This window comes from Branchiostoma floridae, chromosome 2, assembly GCF_000003815.2.
Source record: "Branchiostoma floridae strain S238N-H82 chromosome 2, Bfl_VNyyK, whole genome shotgun sequence".
Lineage (NCBI taxonomy): Eukaryota > Metazoa > Chordata > Leptocardii > Amphioxiformes > Branchiostomatidae > Branchiostoma > Branchiostoma floridae.
The window spans coordinates 13,718,642-13,745,932 of NC_049980.1; the positions used below are offsets into that span (position 1 = coordinate 13,718,642).

At 41.1% G+C, this 27,291-nt stretch overlaps 3 protein-coding genes across 5 annotated transcripts; 2 read left to right on the forward strand and 1 right to left on the reverse strand.

Annotated features, from left to right (window-relative positions):
- The first annotated feature begins 302 nt into the window (after positions 1–302).
- Positions 303–6,917, forward strand: LOC118408521 (macrophage mannose receptor 1-like). The gene is made up of 12 exons (XM_035809342.1): positions 303–439; positions 915–996; positions 1,687–1,767; positions 1,963–2,021; positions 2,545–2,596; positions 2,719–3,105; positions 3,414–3,827; positions 4,045–4,440; positions 4,586–4,679; positions 5,239–5,471; positions 5,653–5,792; positions 6,366–6,917. Exons 2-12 carry the CDS (start codon positions 933–935, stop codon positions 6,378–6,380), a joined length of 1,935 nt encoding a protein of 644 aa, XP_035665235.1. The 5' UTR covers positions 303–439; positions 915–932; the 3' UTR covers positions 6,381–6,917.
- A 976-nt stretch (positions 6,918–7,893) lies between these two features.
- LOC118409486 (aminopeptidase NAALADL1-like) lies at positions 7,894–19,389 on the forward strand. The gene is made up of 22 exons (XM_035810534.1): positions 7,894–8,014; positions 8,642–8,740; positions 9,226–9,481; positions 9,823–9,924; positions 10,352–10,544; positions 10,896–11,021; positions 11,844–12,024; positions 12,509–12,602; positions 12,763–12,849; positions 13,209–13,303; positions 13,682–13,801; positions 14,125–14,210; positions 14,631–14,694; positions 14,985–15,052; positions 15,332–15,402; positions 15,661–15,751; positions 16,530–16,650; positions 16,962–17,099; positions 17,934–18,015; positions 18,360–18,446; positions 18,647–18,741; positions 19,039–19,389. Exons 2-22 carry the CDS (start codon positions 8,704–8,706, stop codon positions 19,137–19,139), a joined length of 2,295 nt encoding a protein of 764 aa, XP_035666427.1. The 5' UTR covers positions 7,894–8,014; positions 8,642–8,703; the 3' UTR covers positions 19,140–19,389.
- A 475-nt stretch (positions 19,390–19,864) lies between these two features.
- On the reverse strand, positions 19,865–26,348 carry LOC118409487 (prolactin regulatory element-binding protein-like; the record flags this gene model as incomplete). Of its 3 annotated transcripts, none has more annotated exon segments than XM_035810536.1 (9): positions 19,865–21,561; positions 22,128–22,287; positions 22,687–22,759; positions 23,215–23,388; positions 23,827–23,948; positions 24,228–24,311; positions 24,644–24,864; positions 25,339–25,440; positions 26,138–26,348. In XM_035810536.1, coding segments are annotated over 9 exon segments (1,236 nt in total), but the record flags the coding sequence as incomplete, so codon positions are not given.
- Positions 26,349–27,291: the final 943 nt, after the last annotated feature.

The following is a 27,291-nucleotide window of genomic DNA, read 5'->3' on the forward strand; positions in this document are numbered from 1 at the left end:
TACAACCCAAAAGAGACTTGAAAATGGAAACAGGTGTAGTTCTATGTAAAGAAAGTACTACTTCTTAGTTAAACCTTTGACCTTTAATGATATGCGTAAGAGTTGACACGTTACACTGACTCTTGCCTGAGGCAGACAGGTACCCAAATCCTCGGTCACACTTAGCCGACCATGACATCCGCCTTTCCTAATAAAAGGGATTCAAAGATATATCATACGACCGTGAGAACGTAAACTTCTCTGTCATTCTATAGGCTCTTTGTTTCAAGTGACGTAATCGTTGACCAATGGGACACTGCCATTTTGAGGGGGCGTTGTTTGGTTTGCAATACTTTACAAGTGGCAAGTGGCAAAGTAACCAGTCAGTCATCATTCTTTGGGCGGAAGTGTCTCTGAACCAAGAGAGGTCTGTGAGTCGACTGTTCACTGCCACACACAGGTAGGAAGTCCTTTTCCAAGCTTAAACTTCTGCGTTTTTTGTTTAGAAAATTGTCTTAAGTCACCATGACTATGTTTAACGAAATTATTGTAGAAAGCTAATACTAGTAATAGTTTCGTCTACAACTGTCAAGTGAAAAAATGGTTGTTGATTTCCTGAGTGCAGGACACCAAATTCACGATGGTTGTTTTATCTGAAGAATACTACAGTGTTGTTTTTATGCAATTGACTTTGCGGAGCGTTTTGGTCGAAGGGTTGAATTTTGTTCTACGAAGCGGTTCTAGAAGTACCGAAGTTGTCAAATTCTGGAGTCTTTTGACCGACCAAAGTCACTAGTGATCCCCCACCAACCAAGTTTCTATCAAGTCCAAGAGGAAGAAATCAGCGGTGGTTTCCCATACAGTAGACAGCATGTGTATACTAATTGTTACTAAAAGAAACTATCTGTATAACATGGATCCTGCTATTTTTCTAGGTGAATCCGTGGTCTCCGATGATGATCCTCCGCGCTTTTTACCGAGTTGTGCTGTTCCTACTGGCTGTGGGAGGAAGTGCAAGTGATTATCACACACATTCATTCACTGAGTCATTCACTCACCCATTCACTCGCCCACTCACTCACTCACTCACTCACTCACTCACTCACTCACTCACTCACTCACTCACTCACTCACTCACTCACTCACTCACTCACTCACTCACTCACTCACTCACTCACTCACTCACTGATCGTTCCTCGAATCCGTATTTAATTCCTCAGATCAGTTTCATGAATCAGCTAAGAGTACTAGCTACTTTGAGAACTTGTTTACTTGGAGTCACTGACTTTGAAAGCCCGATGCATATATTACACACGACGGTAGGGATCCACACAAAGAACCATATTTCTTTACAGTAATTCATGACAACTCTCAAGGTTCTGCCTGGTACGCTCAGGTGGCCACTTTAATTAAACGATGTTATCGGGGCTTTCACAAGAATGTCTAGAACACCTGGATATCGGAGGCCTGCATACCGCATGGGTGGTACTGGGGGATGTTGCTGCGCATGCATTTTAGTAGGCTTTATTCTTAATTACCATGTGTTTATGTATAGACAGCGTACCTCAAGAAGTTTAATATCACATTGGGTATGTTGATAATTTATGGCAAAACAAAACAAAAGCTTACGTGCAGAGAATATGCCAGAAATGCTCAAAACAGTGATCAAGTATTTTTTAGTCAAATCATCCGTTTTAATTTTTTCAGTGCTGCAGTCGTACGCTGCTCCTGAGAAAGGGGATCTGTCAATCGCAGAAAAGGTTAATTCCTTCGTCGAACGACTGGAAGGTACAATTGTTCTAAACGTTTTTGCCACTTGATTTATGATATCTGATTTAATCTTTATTTGTTGCTGTGAAGTTCTGTTGATGTTTGAGAAAGGTGTGCTCTCCATACTCCTTGCTTACTTAAGCCAGTACTTCAGAAGCAATATTGACAATGATTCTTTGAGAGATGTTTCATTTTAAGAATTTTATCTGCCAGAACTGATCGACGCTGAAGTTGGTGGAGACGAAGATGTGACCATGGATGTGATGGAGAAGGTACTGTAAATGTTGAAATATTCGAGTGGTTTTATTTGTCACGGGGCATAACCCAAAAGAGATTGGAAAATGGGAACAGGGGTAGATTTATGTAAAGAAAACACTATTTTAGTTAAGTCTTTGATCTTAAATGATATGCGTTAGAATTTGACCTTTTGCGCTGACTATTGTCTGAGACTGACATGTACCCAAACCCCAGGTCACGCTTAGCCGACCATGACTTCCGCCTTTCTTAGTCTAAGGGATTGAAGGACATTACATAGGACATACGACCGTGAGAACTTAAACTGCTCTGTCCTCACCAAACACACACACACACATACACACGCACACACACGCGCGCGCGCGCACACTCATTATCAGAGAGGGAGAGAGAGAGACCATAAAGATATACAGTGACAAAAATACAGCGCGTGCATAGACACACGCTCTGTCAGAATCGTTATTCTTCATCATAATTAAACTTGTATAATATATTTACTGATATGTTACAAAATTATTTATCATTTTCTTTATCCATCAGAACGACGGGGAGTCCGGAGGCGATTCCTGGCTTCCCCAAACGCGACAAGCTGGTGAGTCACCAAAACTCAAATCATTGTCTTCTTTACTTTGCAGAATTGCAGGTGATGTTCTTCTTAAACTCAGGGACGAAAAATAGCTTCATCATACAACCTTTTCTTATTTTTCCCCTCAGGTTGCTCGAGTGGCTACCAGATGCATAACGGCATCTGCTACAAAGCCTTCAACACCCCAAAAAACTTTGGCGACGCGTCGTCGACATGTGCAGCTGACGGAGGCACCCTGGCCATGCCAAAGGACGCCGGTACTAACGCCTTCCTGCTCTCCCTGAAAAACGCCGTGCATCGGCCTGGCTGGTTCTGGTTCGGCTTGGTGGATCAGCATCAGGAGGGAGGATGGGAGTGGATAGACGGCACGCCCCTCGGGAGCTACAGGTCGTGGGGCCCGGGAGAACCCAACAACCTTGGTGATGAGGACTGTGCCGAGTACTTCCCGTCAGCATGGAACGATGCGCCGTGCTCTAAGGCTGACAGAAAATTTATCTGTCAGAAAATACCTGCAGGTATGTTGCACGTTATTTTTGTTCTTTTCAACATTGATTGAGTATTGCAGCATTGACAGCGCCTCATTCAATGATTCTATGTGACAGCGTAAGATGTTGAGGTCGTAGAATTCTTATAGAAGCAGCCACCGCCTACGGAGATCCAAGACAGCATGTTTTGTTTTTTTAAAAGTTCAATTTACTACCTCAGGAATGACCCCTTTTTGCGATTGCATGACAATCACCAGACACATATGGCCGGGTTTTGCACCCAAACTGCCTTTGTACAAACGGTTCAATTGATGAAATTCCGTTCCTTCCTAAAATAGGTTGTCCAGACGGATACGTCTACCATCAACCTAGTCACCTGTGCTACAAGGCCTTCAACGACAAGAAAACCTACAACGCTGCAGTCGCGACCTGTGCATCAGCCGGGGGAACCCTTGCCATGCCCCGCGACACCGCTACCAACAAGTTCCTCATTTACCTGAAGAACGCCGTCGACAACAACGCTTGGTTCCGCTTCGGGCTGACAGATCACCGTCAGGAGGGAGGCTGGATGTGGCAGGATAACGTTGCACTGGGAAGCTTCAGGGCATGGGGTCCAGGAGAACCCAACAACTTAGGCAACGAGGACTGTGCCGAGTACTTCTCCGGGGCTCACTCGTCCCACAGCAACACCTGGAACGATGGACCATGTACTAGGGCCGACAGGAAGTTCATCTGTCAAGTTGCGCCATCAGGTCAGTTCCAAAATTTGAATCTTGAAGAACTTTTTTTGTTGTTCTGGTATCCAGCCGTATTATAGACTCTCTTTTGTATTTGCGGAGAGGACAGAAGAAACTCGGGAGCTATAATAATACGGCTTGATACCAGGCTATCGTTTTGTACCTTAATCGTGTGTTCTCATACTAGCTTTATGGACGTTAGAAGGATAATTTTCTCATGCGTTTCATGCAGGCTGTCCCTCGGGTTACCAACAGCATGGCCGCAACTGCTTCAAGGCGTATGGCGATAAGAAGTCTTACGACGACGCTGCAGCAGTATGTCGGGTTGCGGGCGGGAGTCTGGCCATGCCACGCGACCCAGCCACCCACCAGTTCCTGATCACCCTAAAGAACCAGGTCGAACGGGCTACAGGGTTCTGGCTGGGGTTTAACGATCGGAGCCAGGAGGGAGGATGGCGGTACGCCGACGGGACACGCCTCGGGAGCTTCCAGCCCTGGAACACGGGGGAACCGAACCAGTACGGCGGGAACGAAGACTGTGGCATGATCAATCGGCACCCAAATAACAAGTGGAACGACCAAGGGTGCTCTTCTCAACTGAATTTTATCTGCCAGACATCTCTCCAAGGTAAGCGTTTATCAGATATATTTGTAGATATTAGGCTACATACCTGGAACTTGGTTATTGAAGTAGTAACTTAGCTTAACGTATTTTTTCTCCTTTGGCTATGAATTTGCAATAAACACTGGTGTTATAATTACAATTCTTTTAGTTGTCGAGTCTTGCGGCGGCAATCTTCCTGGGTCTGCTGGCATATTCATCTCTCCCGGCTACCCCCAAACTTACAGCGACAACCAGAAATGCAGGTAAGATAACATTCAATATATACATTCTCTTCCTACATGCAGTTCATTTTGCAGGGGACCGTCACATCGTGTTGGTCATATGATACTAATTTGTCATTGCTGTTTATTATTGTCAAAGCAATCCAAGTGAACCATTAACATGATTAATCATGGTCTTCTATCAACTAGATAAACTTATGAAAGCTCCATCCAGTTCGAAAAATCTTATCAAATAACGGTCCTTTCATTGCCTCTGGGATCCATTGCTGCGTTTCTGTTAATTAGCTGACCAGCCTTCAGCAAATCACATTGTTACTCGCGGAACTTACCAGCCAATCACAGTGCGTCCAAGCTGAAGGCGGCGCCGTGATTGGCCGGTATCATTCCCCCAAGGGTGTCTTCTGATGGGGTGCCGTCTGGCCAGTGCAAAATTTAATGTAGCTAGCGAGAAGGACGTAATGTTATCACAGGCTGGTATACGGGAAGGCCCTAGTTTGACGTACAGAAGACCCCGTATGCGATGTAAATATCGTGTTGTCAATATTTCAGTACTGAATGTACTGTGAATTTCAACCGTCAGGTGGTTCATCAACGTTCCACCAGGACATGTTGTCCGCTTGACCTTTCTGGACTTTGACCTTGAGAACCGCTATGACCACGTCACCGTCCTGGATGGATGCACCAACAGGGAGCTGGGCAAGTTCACCGGCACCAGCCGTCCTTCTGCGGTCAGCAGCTCCGGCAGGACCATGGAGGTCGTCTTCACCACGGACCATTCGGTGAAAGAGCGCGGTTTCAAGGCCCGTTATTACGGTAGGTGGCGATGGAATAGACTATTGTCAATGAATTGTTTCATATAAATCTAAAACAATAGATGCACACTGATTCAAAGCACAGTCCATTAGATGTGAATCACTTCTTACTCTTCTATGGATACAATCAATCAGACTAGATAAAAATGCTTTGAACTGACATTCTATTAATGATGTTCTAGCCGTGGCTGGTTCTGGAAAGAGGGAGATGCCTGCCCCAGAGGAGCGGGAGCTAGGAGAGCCTAACGAAGATGACGAGAAGGAGATGCTGGAGGAGGATCTGGGGATGCTGGAGAATAACATCCTTAGCGAGAAAAAGGAGGTAAGATGTGTGCACAAAGATGTACTATAAAGAAATGGAATCTTTCACGCTGACAGGAAAAATTCTAATTCGAAATTTATACGATTGGTTGCGTTCATGTTCAAGATGATTGAAAGGAAGAGAGCGGTCAAATGCTAGAGTAAGGTACCATCGTGTACACCCTTGGCTTCACATGAACACAAACACATAGAACAGTAACATAGACACACAAACACACAATCATACACAGTCATACAGACATAGTCACACAGCCACGCACACAGACAAACATGTACAGCAGGCAAATAGACTGCCAAACAGACTGACACAGTCACACTCATACAGACATTCAAACAGACACAGTTGCACAGACACACATATTGTTACACAATGACATTGCCACACAGACACACAGTCGCACAGTAGCAGCGAAATACAGTTGCACATGCACTCAGTCACCTTCACACACGCACAAACATACATCCCGTGCAATTTCCATCATCATTTAAGACATTTCAGAAGTGACAGATGTGACAGTGCATGTAATAAGTTGTTGTCATCGACTTTTAATCATATTTTATATTTTCCTTGCAGTATGGCCTGGAATAGTAACACCTACATGACCGTCTGCCGTTCCACCTTGACAACTACAGGCAGTGAACATGCAGAAACAGCGATGATTAGACCATCTCCAAGCAGATATTGGGAGGAAAGGCAATCCCAGACAGCCAGAAAACGTTACAATTTTCTTCCCAACATTATTATTCAAAGATTCAAAGAAAGAATTGATAGCGCAAAGGTGACTTAAGACAGGGCATTAAGGGACAGATTCAACTCGGAGAGCCAACTACGGACATATATTCTAAGCACGTGCACTGTCTAGCGTTTTTATTTTTTTCATCGCGAATATAGAAAACAGATACCCAGAGCTTCTAGTGAAGTCCGTATACATGTACTTGCTTGATTTTCAAAATGGATGCATGCTTTCGTATATATAAACATATGTACCACTTGGATCTTGTTGTGAAAGGACAATACTTCATAGTTTAATTAGTATTTCAGAGCTTACATCTATTAGGAAAAGATTAACCCATGGTTGTAGTTTTCTCTCAAAGATTATCAATAAAGCTATGTTTATAACTAAAACGTACTTGTCGACGCCTTTAATTAGTTTAATACGTTTTAAGCAGGTCGAAAGTGCCGAATGTGCCGAAATTTCCATCAGAACCATGTATTATACACAATTTCTCGAAATGACATTATTTACCTCACACGAACATCTTGGATAGCTGTCAGTTCGTTTGAACCCAACCGGTATGAGTTTACTGGTACCATCGACAACGGGAATGACTTGTTGTGGGTTGGTTTTAATTCTTGACCATCATTCAGCTTCAAAGGTTTCACCAATTTTTTTCTTGCTACATGGGTTCCTCCATGCCAAGTATAGGATGTTCAATGTCGAATGACCGTCCTGAAAGTAGGTATGAAAGGTACGCATTTTAAAGGAACAAAGGATCTTGAAAGAACGAAGGGAGAAACTTCTGAAACGACATTAGCTACAATGTACCAACCCATCAACCAGTCTTGGGTTCCATGCTATACGATCTGACCTTTGAACATTGGCAAAACGCATAATCATATGACTTGTTACATAACAGGTGCTCTGGCATTCTTGAAATGTGACTTAGAAATAAACGGATTAAGAAGCGAAAACATAGCCATGAGTTTTGTATGCTCTACATCAGCATTTATAAGCTGTAACAAATACTGCCATCACATCAAATCCTTGAAGCATTAACCCAAATGACTGTAGCCTGCTACGGCCATCAAGAAAACAGTACAAAAAAGAAAGCCCGAGAAAACACCTGAAAACGTAAAAAAACAGCCGGAGCCTAACCTCTGCTAGGAGAGTAACTAGGAACATCATATAACGTTACTGCCTCTAGATAACACAAGGATAAGCGCTTGTAAGCTACGTATGTCACTTTTAATGGTTAACTATTGTTTACCCGGTATGAGTCGGCACCATTTTGGGCCACATTCCAATTGAATAGTCTGAAGTAAGAGCTAGATTCTAGCCATGGATTTCACATGTTGTTTTATACATACTTGTATACGTAACGTTACTTACATATCGATTTGAATGATTTTAAACTACTGCGTAAACATGTAGTTTATGATAGGTTGAGCTCTTATTTGGGTTAAAGGTCGGTCAAAGTTTGGTCTCTTGTATAGAAGGACTGGTAAGCCATTGTTTCTGCCTTCTTGCTTTGCCTTTGATGTAAACAAAACTATTATATATATCTTAGCATTTACGTCATTTACAATGATTTTATATTTGATTTGCTCTCTGGTGTCAAAGCTATACGCTGACATTGAACTTCTAACGTATGCCGATGCGATAACAGACTTAGTCTGTTCATTAATGTTATTGCTAGTTAAGCGTTTTAAGCCACTGTTGCACGCGGATTTTTCAGAGGGATATATATATGTCTGTATACGTAAGTTACTCCCGACTTCGGTGAATGTATATAATCTAAACAGAGTAACGAATATGGGCGAAGTCACGGCGAGAGAAATCTTGACGGAATAATCACGTCAGCAAATGCAGTGACGAAAAGATGTATGTGCCAACCAAACCTATCACGTAGATTTGTCGACCGATTGAGTTGAAACAATCTCTGCTGAATCCAGCTCTTTTAAATGTAGCTATCCTGAATATTTTTTTAAATAAAGCCAAAATGGTTTAGTACTAGTACCCGTGGACTCTGGACCCACTTGAACAAATCAATGTTGTGTTAACCCAACAGCAATATATAGCCTCATGGTCTTCTTGCCAGTTTTCTTCTTTATCATTTCTTTGCATGCAGTGACTGCAGAATATTGAGGACGTGATGTGAGAGAACAGATCAAAACAATCAAAACTCACAAAATGGACTCCGAGGCTGGATACGGAGCGATTCTTCTAGGTATGAGTGTCAGTGCTCGTAAGGGACGTAATTATGTGAAAGACTGTGACTGTGACAGATACAAAATAACAGTAAAGCTAATAATTGGGCCAAAAAAATCAGAAAAATTGATAAGATGTCGGAAAAGAAAACGTACATGCATTGGATCCAGTCCTCTGATGACGTTGACTCGGATAGCTTAAGCTTTTAAGACATATTTACGTTGTCCGAGTGTAAATTCACACCTTAGTGTCACCTTTGTCCACCAATTGGGGACGATTCATTTGAGTCGTTTTCTGGACGCGTGAAAAACAACACGGCTGTCGCGCGCCATCTTTTTAGGAAAACTTTAACATATCATCAATACATCATTACAGTTAACGTAAATTTGTTTATTAGTACACAGATGTTCGTGTTAGCCTGCCATACTGGAACCACCCGGGTCAGCATGTATCGTACAATGTATCATCCCAGCGACCATTATAACAGCATTGAAATATTTACAGGGAGTGACCGGCCCCAAAACTTCGAGGAAGACCAAAAGACGATGTCTAAAGGCAGGTACATCATCCTGGCCGTTTTGTGCGGTGCTGTTGCACTGGGTGTCGGCGTCATCATAGGATGGTTCTCCAAATCAGGCTTGACCGAGGAAGACCGAGTCGCGCTCGACAAGTTTCGGGCACTGGTGCGGGGTGCCGACGGAACAGTCGGAAACACCATCATGGACGAGATTGACCCGGAGAGAATTCGAGAGAATTTAAGGTACGTAATACTTTCTCGTATTTTTAAGTGGATTTTAAATATTTGTCATAAAATAAGTGACAGATGACTTCACAAATGTTTAAGAAACAAAATTATCTTTTGGAATTCTCAGATCATATCATGGCCACACCAATGTACACTCATGAGCTAATCATCAATTGCATTTCGGTACAACGCCTTCAACTCACAGTGCTTAACTTCTGTATGTCTTCTGAACTATACCGCCAAGGTCAGAAATGAACCAATACCTATATTGTCTGTTACGAAATCATAATATTCATCAATACTCATATTTCTAGACAATCTAGCTTATGCTTATACTATTCCTCTATCCGTCTCAGAGAGCTGACGAGAAGACCCCACATGGCGGGTACTGTGCCTGATCTGGAGATGGCAGAACTCATAAAGCAGACGTGGGTGGACAACGGATTGGATGACGCAAGGTCAAACACTTTTACTTTTAGATTAATGGCAATGATACCGTTAATCTAAGATCAGGGTTCCGAATAAAAACTTTGTCCGTTGATTGTGGTTATTAGCGTATCTTTCCATTGTCTATTTTTATATCGTTATTTTGATAGGAACGTTGCTTCATTTTGTGTTAATTTTTTTATGATAACTTTGACACTTAAGTGTGGCAAATGAGGGAGGGTTGGAGAAATACTGCCCGGTTTCGGTCGCTCATGTTCAGTGTCTCGATATCATGATTGATTGCATTTGTTATGTATCACAGTGCGTTAAAACCAGGTAAGTCCAGTGCGGTTGTACACTTGGGATTGTTGCTCTGTACTGTTGGGAATCGGGTCAGGTCGCCTCTTGTGTTTGCAGCTTTTGAGCTACAGATTTGTATTCTCCGTCTGTTTCCTCCAGACTGGTACCCTATGATTTCCTTTTGTCGTACCCGCCCATGGGGGAGATGAGTGAGAACAACACGGCCGTCACCGTGGATGAGGTGGGGTTCGTGTTTGAGGACACCCGCACGTCCCACATCGAGCCCGAGCTGCAGGGAGACCCGGACGCACCGCAGTTCTTCTACGCCTTTTCTCCGCCAGGAAATCCAGAGGTGTGTGATGTGTCCTTGTGAAGTTTATCCTTGCGATTCGTACATATTTCCGCATGATGAATTTAACATTGATATGCTCATTAATGTATGTATGTATGTATGTATATGTATTTAACATGTATGTATGTATGCGTGCGTGTATGTATGTATGTATGTGTGTGTGTGTGTGTGTGTGTGTGTGTGTGTGTGTGTGTGTGTGTGTGGATGGGTGGATGGACGGACGGACGGATGAATGGATTTTGAACATCGCTGTTACATGGTTTGTCATATCGAATGTATTATCTCTATAACTTGGTATGTCACCTTCTCACACACAAAAATGAAGTACATGTCTTTCCACGATTACTCTAGGGGGAACTTGTATTTGCCAACTACGGTCGCCCACAGGACTTTGACTATCTCGAAAAGAACGCGAGCGTCAACTGCACCGGGAAGATAGCTTTGGTCAAGTACGGCCGGGAAGGCAGAGGCGCGAAGGTAAGGGTTGAGACTTTTGTGTGTTTAATTAATACTTCAGCTGTTTGACTTATGACTTTTATTTCCCATTGTATATGAAGATAGAAAGAGAACTTGGTCGCAAGAATTACATTGTTTGGTACTTCTATGCAATAAAGACCTGCGAACGCAATATTCTCTGTGTCTCACGAAAGAACATTATCTAACAGTAAATATTGCACGTTTTATTCTGTATCTCCCTTGTAAACAGCTGGCTTTTCTATGGAAATACTCATGACAATCTGCTGATGTAAAATGATTAATCCCTACATATATATAAGTAAGCTCCCCTGTTTGTATTAGAGCTACATCTATTTGTGAAAAGTTTCATCATATTTTGTGTACATCCGATTACTTCGTTACGCCACTTTAATTCCAGCTGTCCCTAAATTCACTCTGTGTCCCAGATTCTATCATACCTTACAGATTGTGTGAAACGAAAGTATAACATACTATCATCTTCAGCAGCAATGATAGTGTAAATCAATTAACACAGCGCGTGTACGCGTTTTATTTTCTTTACCCACTTTGTTAGGTTCCAAACTGGCATGGACAACATGATATGCTCCCTGCATGTGACTTTGGCTTTGTTCATAGTTGGATTACCTTGTTACCAAAAACCTTCAGTTTGAAGAATGATCTTAATATCGTCCTATATTCAACAAACAGGTGAATTAATGGTGTATATGTAATTTGGAACAAACGCGTATATGTGTACTTTAATTGACATCTCTTGTCGTTTAAGATTATAATAAATGTTATAGTTTGGTTTGGTTTTGTACAATTTCTAATTTCCTGGCGTAGGCCACAAACGCTGCTGCCGTCGGCGCGGCGGGAGTTATTATCTACCCTGACCCGGCGGACGTGAACGTGGCGGGCGGGGCGGTGTACCCGGACGGCTGGTTCCTCCCGGGGACGGGGGTGGAGAGGGGCTCGGCACTCAGCGATCCGGGGGAACCGCTCACCCCCGGGTATCCAGCAACCGGTGGGTGTACACTGCCTGGCCTGTCTCAATATTTGTTCGCGATAAGCTTTCCTGGGGAACAATTGCTAAATGATAAACTATAATCTGATTGGTGTTTGAAAGAAGGGTGTATTTGTTTGGCTTTGCGGTGGTTGCGATAGCCTTTGCGAATAGCAGCCAATGCGTTGGGGCATAAGCTGGTTTTAGTCAGCTTAACCTATTTTTGTGGACACGAAAGGTCCGTTGCGCGGAATAATGTTTCCTTTCATACCGTTTTTATGCAGTGATTTTTAAATCTCTTGTTTGTAATTTTGAAAATAGTTTTGTGTTACGACGATCTTTCTCCAATTTACATGTACATTCATTGTCGCATTCCATACCAGTTCTGTTCAAAAATATTTTACAATGTTTCTTTCTAATTCCCTTTGAAACATAAACTGTAACAATGTGTGTCCATATGAACGCTTCATCCGCGTTACCTAAAATGTTTTCATATCTTTCCCAGATTACGCCTACCGTAAGCCCCTCAGCGATGTGGACGTGTTTCCGCCCATCCCCATCTTACCCATCTCGTACAACGACGCACAGGAATACCTCCGGTAATATATAAGTTAGATTGTTTTTTCTGATGCCAATTTGGCGTTCAAATCCAAACAATTCAATGCAAGCACTTTTCTGTGCGACGTTTCATCGCATGTACAAATTACTAGAATTACAATATTCAGCCTTTTTTCGACATGCTTGATGTCATTTCTCCAGACGACTGACCGGTGAAGAGGTGCCCCCTGGATGGAACGGTTCACTACCAGTAACGTACAGACTTGGGCCGGGATTTACGGACGATTGGTGAGTGGGATATATCACTTTCCTGTCACATGTAACAGATCATGGCCTCACAACCTTCTCTATAGTTTAGTTGCTGACCCAAACCCAGTGCATACCTTGGTTGGGGAGTGGTAATGAGGGGCATACTCTTGACAAGTTTCTGAATTTGTGAGAGGAGTTTTAAATGAACTGTGTGTACTTTACCTTCAACTATCAATTACAGTTTATATCTCACAGTTAAATATACAGGACGACTCGTATTCATGTCATGTCAAACAAGAATTCTACTATTTCCTGTGTAGTTTAATACGTTATTGTCTTGGAATTCTGATAGTTAAATACGTTATTGTCTTGGAATTCTGATCATATCTTTATTGTAGGGCTGCAAGAAAAGTACGCATCAATGTGTATACGAACACAACAACACAAAGGGTCTACAACGTCATTGGGGTGATAAAGGGAAGAGTTGAACCAGGTATGATAGTTTTTGAATTCGTGAGGATTTTATGTTATTTAATTTCAATGCAGAATAACGTCCAAAGTATTCAATTTTATGCCCTTATGTTTTGGAAAACTAGAACTACAGGTACAAGGAAGCTAAGCATGGACAATGCAAGAGCTAGATGTAAATGATTAAATTTAATAAAAATGACCTAAACAATTGTTTGGCGCCATGGCACCTTATGCCAATTACAACATGATAACTATTCAAAGTAAAAGCAAACTCACTGTTCTGTTTCTCAAGTGTATGTTAAGGCATAGACCATTCACAGCTGCAGTGAACTCCAGAGATAGCTCCAGTATGTTTGTATTGCGTGGTGCAACACTATTTGGGCACTTTGTTCTCGTTCAGACCGTTACGTGATGTTTGGGAACCATTATGACGCCTGGGTGCAGGGAGCCATTGACGACACCAGCTCAACAGCCATCAGTCTGGAGCTCACCAGGGTTTTTGGAAATCTTGTGAAGGAAGGTAAAAGGCGACTTCATGGTTACCTTAATTGAATACCTTTGCGGTCTAATACTACATAGTCATAATTCATCAGAACGTGAAGAAGTTGGCTAAGTTTTAAGATAAAATGTTTATCGAAACAATGACACCAGAATGGAATTCCATGACGATACTGAATTACATGATTGTCCTCATACCTCGATTTGATAGAATATTTGCCAACTTAGGAAAACCTACACATATATATGTGTGTGTGTATGTATCTTACATATAGTGTATGGATATCTAACATATCTTTTACTCTCTTTTAATAATTTTGCCTCTATATGTTGTTGTATTTGAAGAGAAGTGGCGTCCTCGCCGGTCTGTTGTATTTGCTGCATGGGGAGCCGAGGAGTTTGGGCTATTTGGATCTATGGAGTATGTTGAGGTGAAAAGCATGTTTAATGAAATATCTTTTATGTACCATCCCACGTCTATCTAACAACCAGCTGTAAATCAAATGCATTTTGATACTTTGTTCGATGTTCAGTCACAATACAATTGAAGAGGGGTGGTGCATTATTGCAAAATAATTTGTACCTCTGCAATTTGACTTTGAGGCCAACATGGTCCAGAGGCTGGTTTCCACTTGCTGGCCTCGTCGGGGACAACTGACAAGAAATTAAGTCAAAGGTTATGTGTCATGTCATGTTTTCAATTTCCTGTTGCATGCGTTTGCCTTATGAGAGCAAGTATTAATTATACGTTATAATTATGATACATTAGACAGAATCGGGGAGATTGTATTCGGGGCAGATTTGATAAACTACGCAAAACAGCATAGTCATAATCTAGCATCTCATTTCAGCAATATGCCAAACTGCTCGGGGAACGCCTTGTCACCTACGTCAATATGGACGTTGGAGTTGCAGGTAGTAAGGTTACGTTGTTATTGAACAGTTACTTGCTGTGACTCAATAAAAGACCGTTATTTTGTCCACAGAATCGTTACATCCATGCTACTAACGTCACATGTAATCCGCTAACTTGATGATAGACTGAATTATCATTGGTCCATATCTACTTGTCTGGTGAATATCTGACTGATACAGAATTTGGTAAGCATTTCCACTGCTTGTGATGACTTTTGTGCAGTCAGTGTAGAATATACCTTACTTTTAGACTAACATCCAGTCATCGCTTTTCACCTACTTGTGCACAGGAAACTACAGCCTAGCTGTTGGGGCAAGCCCATCCCTACAGAACGCCATCTACGAGGCCACAAAACGGGTCTGTGCAAACATGATTTCAGTCTACGGCCAACACAACAACCCATGCATTGTCACACTGTTAATGATTTTGCTTTGTACTAAAAATTGATATTATCGTGTATTTAAATTTGTAATGTAGAGTGTAACCAATTTGTAGCTGCATAAAATTCGGAACATCTACAAACAATTACTACATTTTGTACTCTCTTGCACTTCTGCAAATATGAGGTACCTGTTATTAACACCTATAGAATCAATTCTTTATCATACTTTTTTTCTTTACCATCTCCCTGAATAGATCCCTAGTCCTCACAACACACCTGACAAAACCGTGTACGATGACTGGGCACAAGGACAGGAAACTCCGTAGTAAGATCTGAAGTTACATTTATTGTCTAGGACGTAAATAGCCTTCTATTTGCACATCAACAGGAACGCCAACTAAATCTATTTAAAAGGAAATGGTGTTGGTTATATTTTCAAGTCAACTGATAGACACAGACTTTGGTGGCCGTGGCTAATTTGACCATTTCGGATGAAACATGATTTACCAAAATGTTGACAGTACCATACTTCTATAAACCAGGCTCTCATTGTATTTCAATATTTTTCATTGATTGTTCCCAGCATCGGCGGCATTACCTTGAGTACGGACCACTCTTCCTTTGCGCTACGAGTCGGCACTCCCGTCATGACCATGGCTTATGATTACGACAAGGTGAGAAAAGGTCTTTATCGTCAGCTAACATCACATGAATATTTATTTTTATTTTATTTATTTATTTATTTGCCAATGATACAACTCATTACACGGATCTACCTAGGCAGCTTTGGGCTGGTAGCGGCAGATCCACAGAGATACAGACGAACATACATCATCGGTCGACGTGATCGCACATGTTCGCACATGTTAACACACGACGGGGTTATACCGCCCCTTACGGGGTGACATACCCTTTCATATGCGCCAGGTCTCCCGTCCGGGTGAATGATGTAAATCACCGTTAGCCGAAGCTAGGTACTCATTTTCACCTGAGTATAGTGAGGAAAGCCGTGTAAAGTGCCTTTCCCAAGGGCACAAGATCGGTAACACGGCAGGCGGATTCGAACCCGCAACCTCTCGGTCAGGGGCGAACACGGTCCCACTGAGCTACGCGGTCCCACAATATGAATATTTACTTTAAACTGGTCCATCTATCAAAGAGACCCACATTAGAGACGTCACTAAATTGCTTTTGATTTTTTTTCTCCTTTTCCACACACACAAAAAAAGAAAAATACGTTCCTCTCAACAACAAGAAATCACATAACAAAAAAAGCTATTTTTTGTTTTCCGCTAGTCAAGATTATGAGTTATCATTTAGATTAGAATAGTCATATATTATGTTGGTTTTCATGTAGGAATCTGTTATAGATGTAGATGAACCATACGTGAGTGTTTAAACTGTTAAACTATAGCATCTACACAAAGGTTATCTTTTCTTTTTTTTCCCCAGACAGGGTACCCTACAGGGACCAGTTACCCTGTGTACCATACCGGATATGACAACATGGACGTCATGGAACGTTTTGTGGACCCGGACTTCTCGGTTCACCGTGCATTAACCAGAACGGCAGGTATTGTTATTGATGAAGACCAATTCTTGAGACTTCGCAATATTGTAAACACAATATTCCTCCTGCTGTTCCTATATAGCACATACGGCATTCGGAACATTTTTCTTTATCCGCCAGACGATCGTCGTAGGGTCGCAGACACAGGTCATTCGTAGCTCGCGCATACAACGTGCAAAGTTCGGCTGACTTGTTACGGAAAAGCATGTCGTAGATCCTTGCTTGCGATTCGTTACGTCACTGCCTGCCTGAAAACGACATCTACATCAACATTTTTCTACATCATGTACTCCCCAATCCTTGTTGCATTGCAGGCGAACTCCTGAGGTACCTATCAGATGAAGTACTTCTCCCTCTGGAGTGGAAGCAGTACGTCACCGTCCTCACTGCCAGTCTAAACGCCACCCTAACAGACTATGGCACGTCGTTAGAGGAACAAGGCATCAGTCTAGGTAATTCCATTGTATTGGTTTACTGTCTAATTCCCACATTGATTAAATGAAGCCTATAGATAACACAGTATTCCACCAAGTAGCGTTTCAACCACTGTTATTTGCCCCCAAACACACATTTCCATTTCACCTATATCCACTGACACAGTTCTATAGCAAGAAGTTACGCATTGTTAACAAATCTGAATTTTAAGGTTTGTCTGAAGGACACCGACCAGCAAACACACATCCCTGTCCTTGGTGCTGAAGGACACCTACCTACAAACACACATCCCTGTCCTTGGTGCTGAAGGACACCCACCTACAAACACACATCCCTGTCCTTGGTGCTGAAGGGCACCTACCTACAAACACACATCCCTGTCCTTGGTGCTGAAGGACACCTACCTACAAACACACATCCCTGTCCTTGGTGCTGAAGGACACCTACCTACAAACACACATCCCTGTCCTTGGTGCTGAAGGACAACCACTTACAAACACACATCCCTGTCCTTGGTGCTGAAGGGCACCTACCTACAAACACACATCCCTGTCCTTGGTGCTGAAGGACAACCACTTACAAACACACATCCCTGTCCTTGGTGCTGAAGGACACTCACCCACATACACACTTCCCTGTCCTTGGTGCTGAAGGACATTCACCCACAAACACACATCCCCGTCCTTGGTGATGAAGGACATTCACCCACCTACACACATCCCCATCCTTGGTGATGAAGGAGTAGCCTTCATTTCATTTCTTACCAGCTGAAACACTTGGAAACAGCAGACAGACAATGTCAAGCTGTGCTAGAATTTCTTCACATTAATCCTATCCATATTCTCCACTAGATGGTTTGACATCAGCCGTCCAGAACTTCAGTGATGCAGCAGCAGAGTTCCAGAACAAACTGGACAGAGTAGACAAGGACAAGTGTGTATTGCAATATATTGGCCTACATGGTAACTGTATATGTGAGTGTGTGTAGAAGAATATGTAACAGCTCATTACTACTACCTGAGATCATAGACTGACTGATGACAGATCGACCAATGGATTTCATATCATTTTGATAACATGAAATTATATACATTTAGGCAGTGCATTATATTCCAGTTGTAAATCAATTGTTATACATACCCAATTATTGTCACTCTATGGTCATTTATCGTTCACCATCTAGTGGAAGGGGATCATTGCTGTTCACTTGCCATTTTCTAGGTCATAGATAATGACATAACATTATTGATTTATGTTTTATTGGATCAATTTGACAGCCCAATCCAGGCGCGGATTGTTAACGACCAGCTGGTTGCATTAAACAGAGCTTTCATTGACCCCAACAGGCAACATGTTTTCTTCAAGTAAGTATAGTTAACTACATGTACACTACCAAACAGAGCAATATCTGAAATTTCTCCCATACAATATTTTATGCAGACGAACGAAATTTAGTTAAGGATCCTGATAGAAGTCACAGCTGTTTTCTTGTTGAAACTGTGTGTCCATACTGTACATGTATGTTCCAGTTGTGTTAACTTGGCCCTTCACTGCTTCCCTACAGGCACATTTTATTCTCCCCACCCTACTGCACTCTGGGAACCAGTAACTCCTTCCCTGGGATTATAGATGCAATGTGTGGAGGTCCACAGGGCGAAGGTAACTTGAAACTCTTAAAAGTATAAGCTAAATCAATATTATATGATTGTATTGAAAAAGTTTATTAGTACATGTACCACACAAGTTATTCTCGATGATAATGGTAGCTTTTCACATGGTCATGTTAGCTATTAGCTTGTATTTACTCCATTGGTACACCTGTATAAGATCTGAAGATTACATTTGGACATTTACAGTGCCACTCATCATTTCAGCGTCATCAGAATGAACTGGCATTCACAGTAGCCATTCAAGTATTTCCAAAACTAATGACACGTACTTTCTTTTTTGTTCTAGGTTGGGAGGAAGTAAAGAAGCAAGTGGCTAGCATTGCTTTTACCATCCAGTCAGCAGCTGATGTTTTAAATGATGTAGACAGCATTGCTGGGCCAACATGATGACAACATAGAAGCAGCCAGAGTGTGGTTTTGACTGCACATGCACAGCAATAATGGGTAATATATAAAAGGTGAAGATCCTAACTTTAACAGTTCCTTGCCTGGACTACGCTTGATACATGTCCAGTCATGTTTTGTCTCAGGGGCCTTCAACTTTGACATTACCCACAATGCACTTTGCTGCATTTGTGTAGTTTGAACCATTAACCATATACTATATGTGATAAAACCCAATAAAACTGGAAAGTTGTCTCTTGGACTACAAAACCTGGATTTCTTTTCACGGTAGCTAAAATAGAAGACGTTAATAAATAGCATTGACTGATGTACCATTGTTGTGCCTTTATTCAACATTTGATTTGTGTTTTTTAAGGCAAAAACAGTGAAAGTAAAATAAACAGAAGCTATCTTAGTATTAAAACTTGTTCACTGAAATAGCCATACATAAATACCAGTATCAGTCTTAGCCTGAAAGCTGTCTCGGGGAATGGGCAGATGTCAACAACTTTTAAGTTAAAACTTTTTAACATCACGTATGATCATTGAAAGTTGTTTAATTCTAAATGATCACAGAGCAGAGCTTGGCAGAAAGCTATAGCTTTCTATTCCAGATTCCTCTTACTGAATTTCTTTTTCTGGGAAGGTAGCCCATGTTGTGTCTGTTCATTCCATTGGTCTGCATGTGTATCGCAAATTCAGTCCATGACTCGATGGAGCCAATCTCTGGGCTTGACCAGTGGGAGAGTTGCTAGAAGCGTGATTTATTCAGGCTCATTTCATCATACCATATTCCATAATTATCAAACCAACACAGTAATAATTCTTAAAGTAATCATACCAAATGAAAACACACTAATGCAAGCCTTTCTAGGTATCTGGTTTGTACCCAGGACACCTTCACTTACGCAAGTTACACAATTGTGATCATCAACAAACCTCAGGCAAATAAAGGGGCAAAACAAGAAACATTGTAGAAATGATCCACTGCAATTTAGTTAATCACGTGAAGTTGAGTATCAACAACAACAAACATAAGCAATATGTTATCTAGAAGCGTATTACAAAAAAAAATCTCTGGATGTGCTGTTTTCCACATCAAAATATTTCCCGCAGACATTGTACATGTACAAACTTACATTCAAATGGTGCATTAAGAACAGGACAATGGGGCAAGAATGGGCGGGCAATATCACAGGAGATAAAGGTACCGTTAACGATACCTTGTTATTGAGAAAGTCAATGGTTTACATGTACTTGAAGGATAAACATATAATTTAAGTCATCCCTGTGCTAATGCAGGTACTATCACAGGTGGTCCAGATTCAATATTGATGTTTACTACACAGTACAAACCAATAATCTGACCACTGTAGACGTAACTATGTTACTTTAATGAATGTCACACATTCAGAACCTTTCTACAACTTTGCTCCCGATTACTGACCCCAACTAAGGTCAGTGCTGGGCTGGGAATAGCCTGGAATCCATCATATTCTAGCTCCAGTATCATTCTCTGAGCACATTTGCCGACTTGTCTACCTGGCCAACCAACAGATAACACTGCTCACGACTCCTAGCCATGGTGTGGAGAAGGTTGTGGTGGGCTCTAGCCTTCAGACACAGAAGTCTGACACTACATCCCACATAGACACTGATATACAAAGGTACATATAGTACACAAGGCAAGATCTGAAATCAAGTCACTTCACTGCAATACACTCAAGTATCAAAATAGTTGTCCTACGATCAACTAACGTTAATTTGTTGCGAACAGATTTCCAACATTGTCATGACATGATTTGATAACATCAATTCCTTCAGCTCTGAATACAATAAATATAAAGTCAATTCAAGTGCCATCCTACAACATGACTTCACACGATTGTGTAGCACATATATTACTATTGCTGGATTCACATTTTCTCAAGCTCCATTAAAAAGGATGGACTTGCTTGATACGTAGATTATTGCTACCATTTCAATTGTAATGGTGTCTGTCTCAACTAAAATGATGTCTGCCTCAACTAAAACTCCAATTCTTATCTAAAAATGGCTACTTTTCAAATTGTTACAAGCAACAGAAGTAGATATGTTTGCAAAATCTGATTTCATTGAGTTATGTCAGACTTATAGATTTACAGTTAATAATTCATACAACAAAATGGTAATGGCTTTACGTAGTAAATTTTGTAACAGAAAGAAATCCCTTTAGTTAGATGACAATTTCCTACCAAAGAAAGAAGTCCCTTTGATTAGTAAGACCAAATAGAACTATAACTTATTTATAGTTATAAAAAAAAGCATTTGCTTCTCTGCAGCAAGCCAGACGTTCTCTATATGAGTCCCTGTTGTCCAAGGTAGATCATGACTACTACCACCAGCACCAGGAAACCGATCACAGCAAACCACACACTCACCATAACTGGAAAAACAATAATGGAACATCATCAGCAACTCTGCATAAATAGGTTTCATTGCTGTCCTTGTTAATGTTACCAAATCCTGCAGTAAGTACATGTAGATAGCAGGAAGTCATTGAGTGAAAAGATGATCACAAAGGTCCAAGGTTTACCATGGCAGGAAATTAAAGAATCAAAGGTGACAGAACCAATCATCAATCAGGCATAACTGTCTAGGTCAAGGGGCAAATGGAAGAGGCTACTAATTGCAGGGAGATATTGTTTGTTTCTCTGTGTGTTTGTAGTTAAATATTTTCCATATGCTAGTCATGTTCACTGTAGAAAATAAGAACTAATCAATGGACACACATATGGTAATGTAAACATTATTTGCCAGATTAATCTACAAATTTAGACAATGAATTCAAAATATTTTACGGAGTTGTATGATGTTTCATCTTGCCCAAGTTTTCAGTACAATTGTTGACTACATGTAGCTCTAAGATTACTAATCATATCGAGTTATCTCCTTCTTCAAGGGCTATAATTTGGTGAAGAGTTCAAAGTAAAAATCATGCTGGTAACTTACATCTGGGTCGCAGTGGTGTCAGGTTTACATGATGGTCAGCAGACACACTGACCAGGGCAGTCTCAGCACCTTTGGTCAGTTCTGCTGTTATAGCATTATTCTTGAGGAAACATAGACCAGTCACAAAGATGCCATGGGCCTCACTCACCCGGTGAACTTTCTGGGGAGAAAATGTGGAACAAACAAATCTGTCAGTATAATTGGCTTTGGTGAAAATACACAATGACCAATATTGCACCCATCTCTGCAGGACTTCAGTTTCATCAGTTAAGACTTAGAAATAGGTTCCCATCACGATGAACCAGCAGGAAAACTTCTATGATGAACTTCTGATCCTAAAAGAAGAGTGACTCATTTGCATCAACATGGTCTTGAACTTGTCTTACTTTAAAAATTTGTTTCCTGGACTGAGTACCTAAAAGTTGTTTTTATCTCCTTTACATAGACTTTGCTTTCCACTCCAACTCTGTAAGTCTAAAAAATTAGATAAAGAGACATGGCCTAAATAAGGATTTACCATATACGTAAACCATCCAACGCTTAAGACATCAAATCCTACCTGTAGACTCCAGGACACATATATCATGGTATCACCAGAGTTGGTTCCCACCCCAAGAAATACTCCATCATCACTGCAAAATGAAAATTAGATACTATAAGTGTGGAGAAATCAACAGTAATATATCAATAAATCTGCTTACCATTATCATTACTTTTGGACCTGCAATACTGGAATTTTCTTCCTTACCTACAATGTATATACTATCATCTGCCATGATTATAATATTGTATAATTTCTTCTCATTATCAGTTAAGGCCCTTAAAAGCCATTAGATAGTGATTGCTGAGCGACCATCATTATATTGAGCCACCAAAAGTTAAGTTCTGTTATAATCTATCTGTCTGCCTTATATCATAATTGGATGCAAAGACGCAAGAGTATGAATTACAAGATTTTTTATTTGTTAAATTTGTTGAGCAACCTGGCAAATATTTAGACACAAACCAGTCGCTCACTTGGGTGTAAGGTACAATTGACATCTATATACTATAAATGGAAAGCATTTCAAAACCAGTTAGACTATACCTGACGGCTAGAGAAGACAGTAGCTCAGTGCCTGTAGATTGTGTCTTGACTGGTACAAACTTCATGGCGTCCCACTTGGTGAGGTAACAGGGGAGAGGCTTCCTCTCTCTCCGTGCCGGGATGTGCATCGTGTACAGCTGTACTGTTGACTTCTTCTCCTGCGATGTGCCAAACCTTCAACAAGACACAACAACAGCAGTCCATAACTACAATCATGTACTAAGCCTCTGTCACATATTCAACAAGCTTCAGCCGTATTTGTTGATCACTAGATGATTGTTGAATCTTAAGATCACCTAAGAGCATGTTTCCCCATTTCATAAAACCAGGCTCATTAATATTGTGCTGCAAACATTGACCACTCACTAAACACTACACAATGATAGAGAGACTACTGAGTGTATAACTGACAAAAATGGCACTGAAAGCTTGCAGACTCGATAAATATTCCTGCTGTGTGGGCTTTTGAAACACCACAACTAGATGGCTTCTAATGTCAATTGTCCCACCCATGGTCTGGAAAGGGTCAGGAGGCCACGGTTGGTTGTCTGTGACAGGGGCTTCAGCTAGGAATATCATTCTGCTAAACATGTTAAATGAGGAATGTCGTACCTTACAGCCTTTATTCTGTAGCTCTTTTCTGGCACATTCTTATCCCAGTGTAGTTCTGCCTCCCTCTTACCGCTCTCTACCTTCCACACATAGGCATGGTAGTCTCGGGACACAGACACTATCTGTTCAGCAGCATAGAAAGTATAAAACTTATTTAAAGTACAGAATATTTAAATATATATATACATGTACACAGAACTGATCCATACAAAAAATATGCCATTATCTTTTTTCTTCTTCAAAGGATGAAGCCTATACATAATTTTCCAGCTCTCAACATACTGATTTTTGACCAGGTGCTTTATTGAAGTAATTGACAAGAAATGGCAAATAGTGCATACTGCATACAGGATTCTGATTGCAGCAGAATGAATATTATCATCAGACTCAGGGCTAGTTACCTTGTTCCCTGATGGACTGATATCCAGGTCATCGATCTCATCCAGGTGGGCCTTAATGTCCAGCTTCTTCTCAAGCTTGGGGACCTGGGAACCATGGAAGAGGATTGAATACAACTAGCACTATATATACTTAGTCTAATAGATACTCTTTTATCAAGGGCACTTCAACTTACATTAATCATCTTCTAGCGCTGACTTCTAGCACCAACATGCTAAAGGCAACTTGGCTACAGAATTTCAGATTCAAGCTCAGAAGAGAGGTAGGAAAGTTTGTAGTTAGTTTTAGTATCTACTTTATATCATGCACTCAGACCCTCTTTCTGTATACCTAACTTTCAATAAATGCACCCATTCCTGAGTAAAATTAATTTCAAGTCCTTAACATTGTGTAATGTATGGACACACACAACACTTACCTTCCATACCCTAACATGCCCATCTGCCCCTCCTGTGGCGATGATGTCACCATCCCTGCTGAATCGCACCACCTTCTGAAAAGGCTCCTCCTTGTGGAAGTCAGTATCTACGCAGGCCAATGACTCCACCTTGTATTCACTACTCTGTTCTGTCACCTCTGCAGACTTCTCTGCCTTGTTTCCTGTCGACCCTTTTCTCTTTCTCAAGTTGGCTTCATTTTCTGTGTGGAAACAATTTTGTCACCACCATTTACTCAATTGTTGTAGGTGTTTATGACTGACAGACACATCATATTATACTATTATACCTGAACAAAATATCTTTATATCCAGTACATTTGAAATAGACCCTTTGAGTCTGAACACAATGATACAAGCAAGTAACATTATTTGCAAGCTGCAAACTTCAGAAAAGACTTCATTATTTAAAACATGTGGTGCGTTAGTGGGGTTATTAACAGCGAACATACAATGAAATCCATTGCCAAAATTAGCTCAGAGTCAGAGGCTCAGCCTGTTGCAGTGCATCACCAAGTTAAGGTTAAACCTGTACACGTAACACCATGACACCTTATTGTTGTATCTACATATATTCCAGGTAAAATACAAATATAATCAGTGCCAATGCTTTTGAGTACATTATAAATACACGGCAAAGTGCAGTTTTAACTGGCCAGTTACATTGATCAACCAACCGGCAGATTTGGTTTTCTTTCCACGTTTTCTCCTTCCTCTCTTCCCACCCTCTCTCTCTCCTGTCTTCTTACCCCTCTTGCCTGCTTGATTAACTCTACTTGCTTCTGAACACATGGTCAGAAATAGACCATAAAACAGGAAGACAAAGACAACTCAATAGCAAAAGGTTGGGAAGAATTGACCATGAAAGTGAAAGAACATATAGGATAGGTTGGTGGAAGGAACAGTACAGTACATAGCGGAAAAAGCTATAGAGTACGTCAGAAGGTGGAAAAATTAGTGGAAACTAGGGGTGGGTACCGGTACAGAAGATTCAGGTCCAGATCCGGTTCACTTGGTTCAGGGTCCAGAGGATCAGGTCAAGGTCTGGACCTGAACCTGGACCTGATTCAGTATGTGAAAACTTGTCAATAGACGATGCTCAAACACTGGTTCATTTTGCAACAAAGGAGTCTGTTTGTGGAGTCCTACTGGCATTACAGAACTATACAAGGCTAACTGCCTCTTTACGATTGATTGTGAAACTTGGTAGAAATGACTATAGACTCTACTCTACTTTGCACTTATTATTTTCCTCAACCAGTAGGCCCCAAAACGCATGAATGCCTGATCATATACTAGAGTAATCTGTTCATTTTCCAATAGGTCCAACATCCAGTCCACCAAATTTTTCCAGGTCCGTTTTTTCTGGACCGGTCTAATAAGAAAAACTGGTTTTGTACCGGTACGGCCCTAGTGGAAACACTCTTTTCGACAACACCAGGAAGGTGGTTATCAGCAAGGAAACATAATACATACCTTTATCTACATCTTGCTCTCCCTCATCAGATGCCTCCTTGCTTTTTGTTATTCTGAACAGCTGGCATTTCCCATCCATCCCAGCTGCTACCAGGTGCCCCTTCCCATCAGCCTTTGCTGCCAGGCTCATGACAGCCCTGGGGTCGGTGCTGTGCTTGTGAAGGCTGGTGGCCACACAGTTCTTCCCCTCCCCCTGGAGCTCAAAGATTTCCTAGGAAAACATTCAACAACTCACAAATTTGAATGACTCTGGACATGGAAACTTTTGATCACATTGACAAATAGCAAGGAGGTTCTAGTTCTCCATTTTGGACAAACAAGATGCACACATGATAAAATATATTAGAAGTGTGACCATCCAAATCAGCCCACAGTACATTTTGTACATGTTCAAAATTAGTATATCTAGCAAATCAATTATGATAAAAGACAACGGATGCTACTGTGCCTGAAAAATTGAAATGCCTGACTCTTTTTCAAATCTTGATTAATTTCTTTTCTACATAATGTTGATATTCTACCTGGATGTTGAAATTTCATTGGCGAAATTACTGATGTGTTCCTCATAAAATTCTATGAATGAAGAATGTACCTTTCCATATTTGTTACAAATCGTATTAACAGTTACAGAGCACAAGTGGGTGTTGCTTCCACATTAACAGGTAGCTATTTTGTTGAAGAATCTGTCCATTGATTGATTAGAATCCAAGATGATTTCAGTTTATCATCATTTTATTAACGAATACTTGCAAATGCTGCAATTTTTTAAACTAGTACTGTAACTAGTATAATTATCATGCATATGTACATAAAGGTGTAAGTGGACAAGATGTTGCAATAGCATGTGACTCATTGTGACCCTTGGATATATTCTATGGACAATGCTACGTGTACAGTGTGTACACATATGTAAAATATTATGCAATACCCCTGAGGCCAGGCATATTATTATAAAGATAGCCATGAACTGCACTAACTTGCCACATATTTTCTCATATCTTCATTTCCTACAAAAGTTGTTTACTTCTTTCTAATCTATATATATTATGAACGGTCGTCCTTTATACTCGGGTAATCTAATAGCCAATGTGACTGGGCACTGACAGCTGAATCATCAACATCTGGAAACCCCCGAAGAGGGGGAGGGGGCAAGA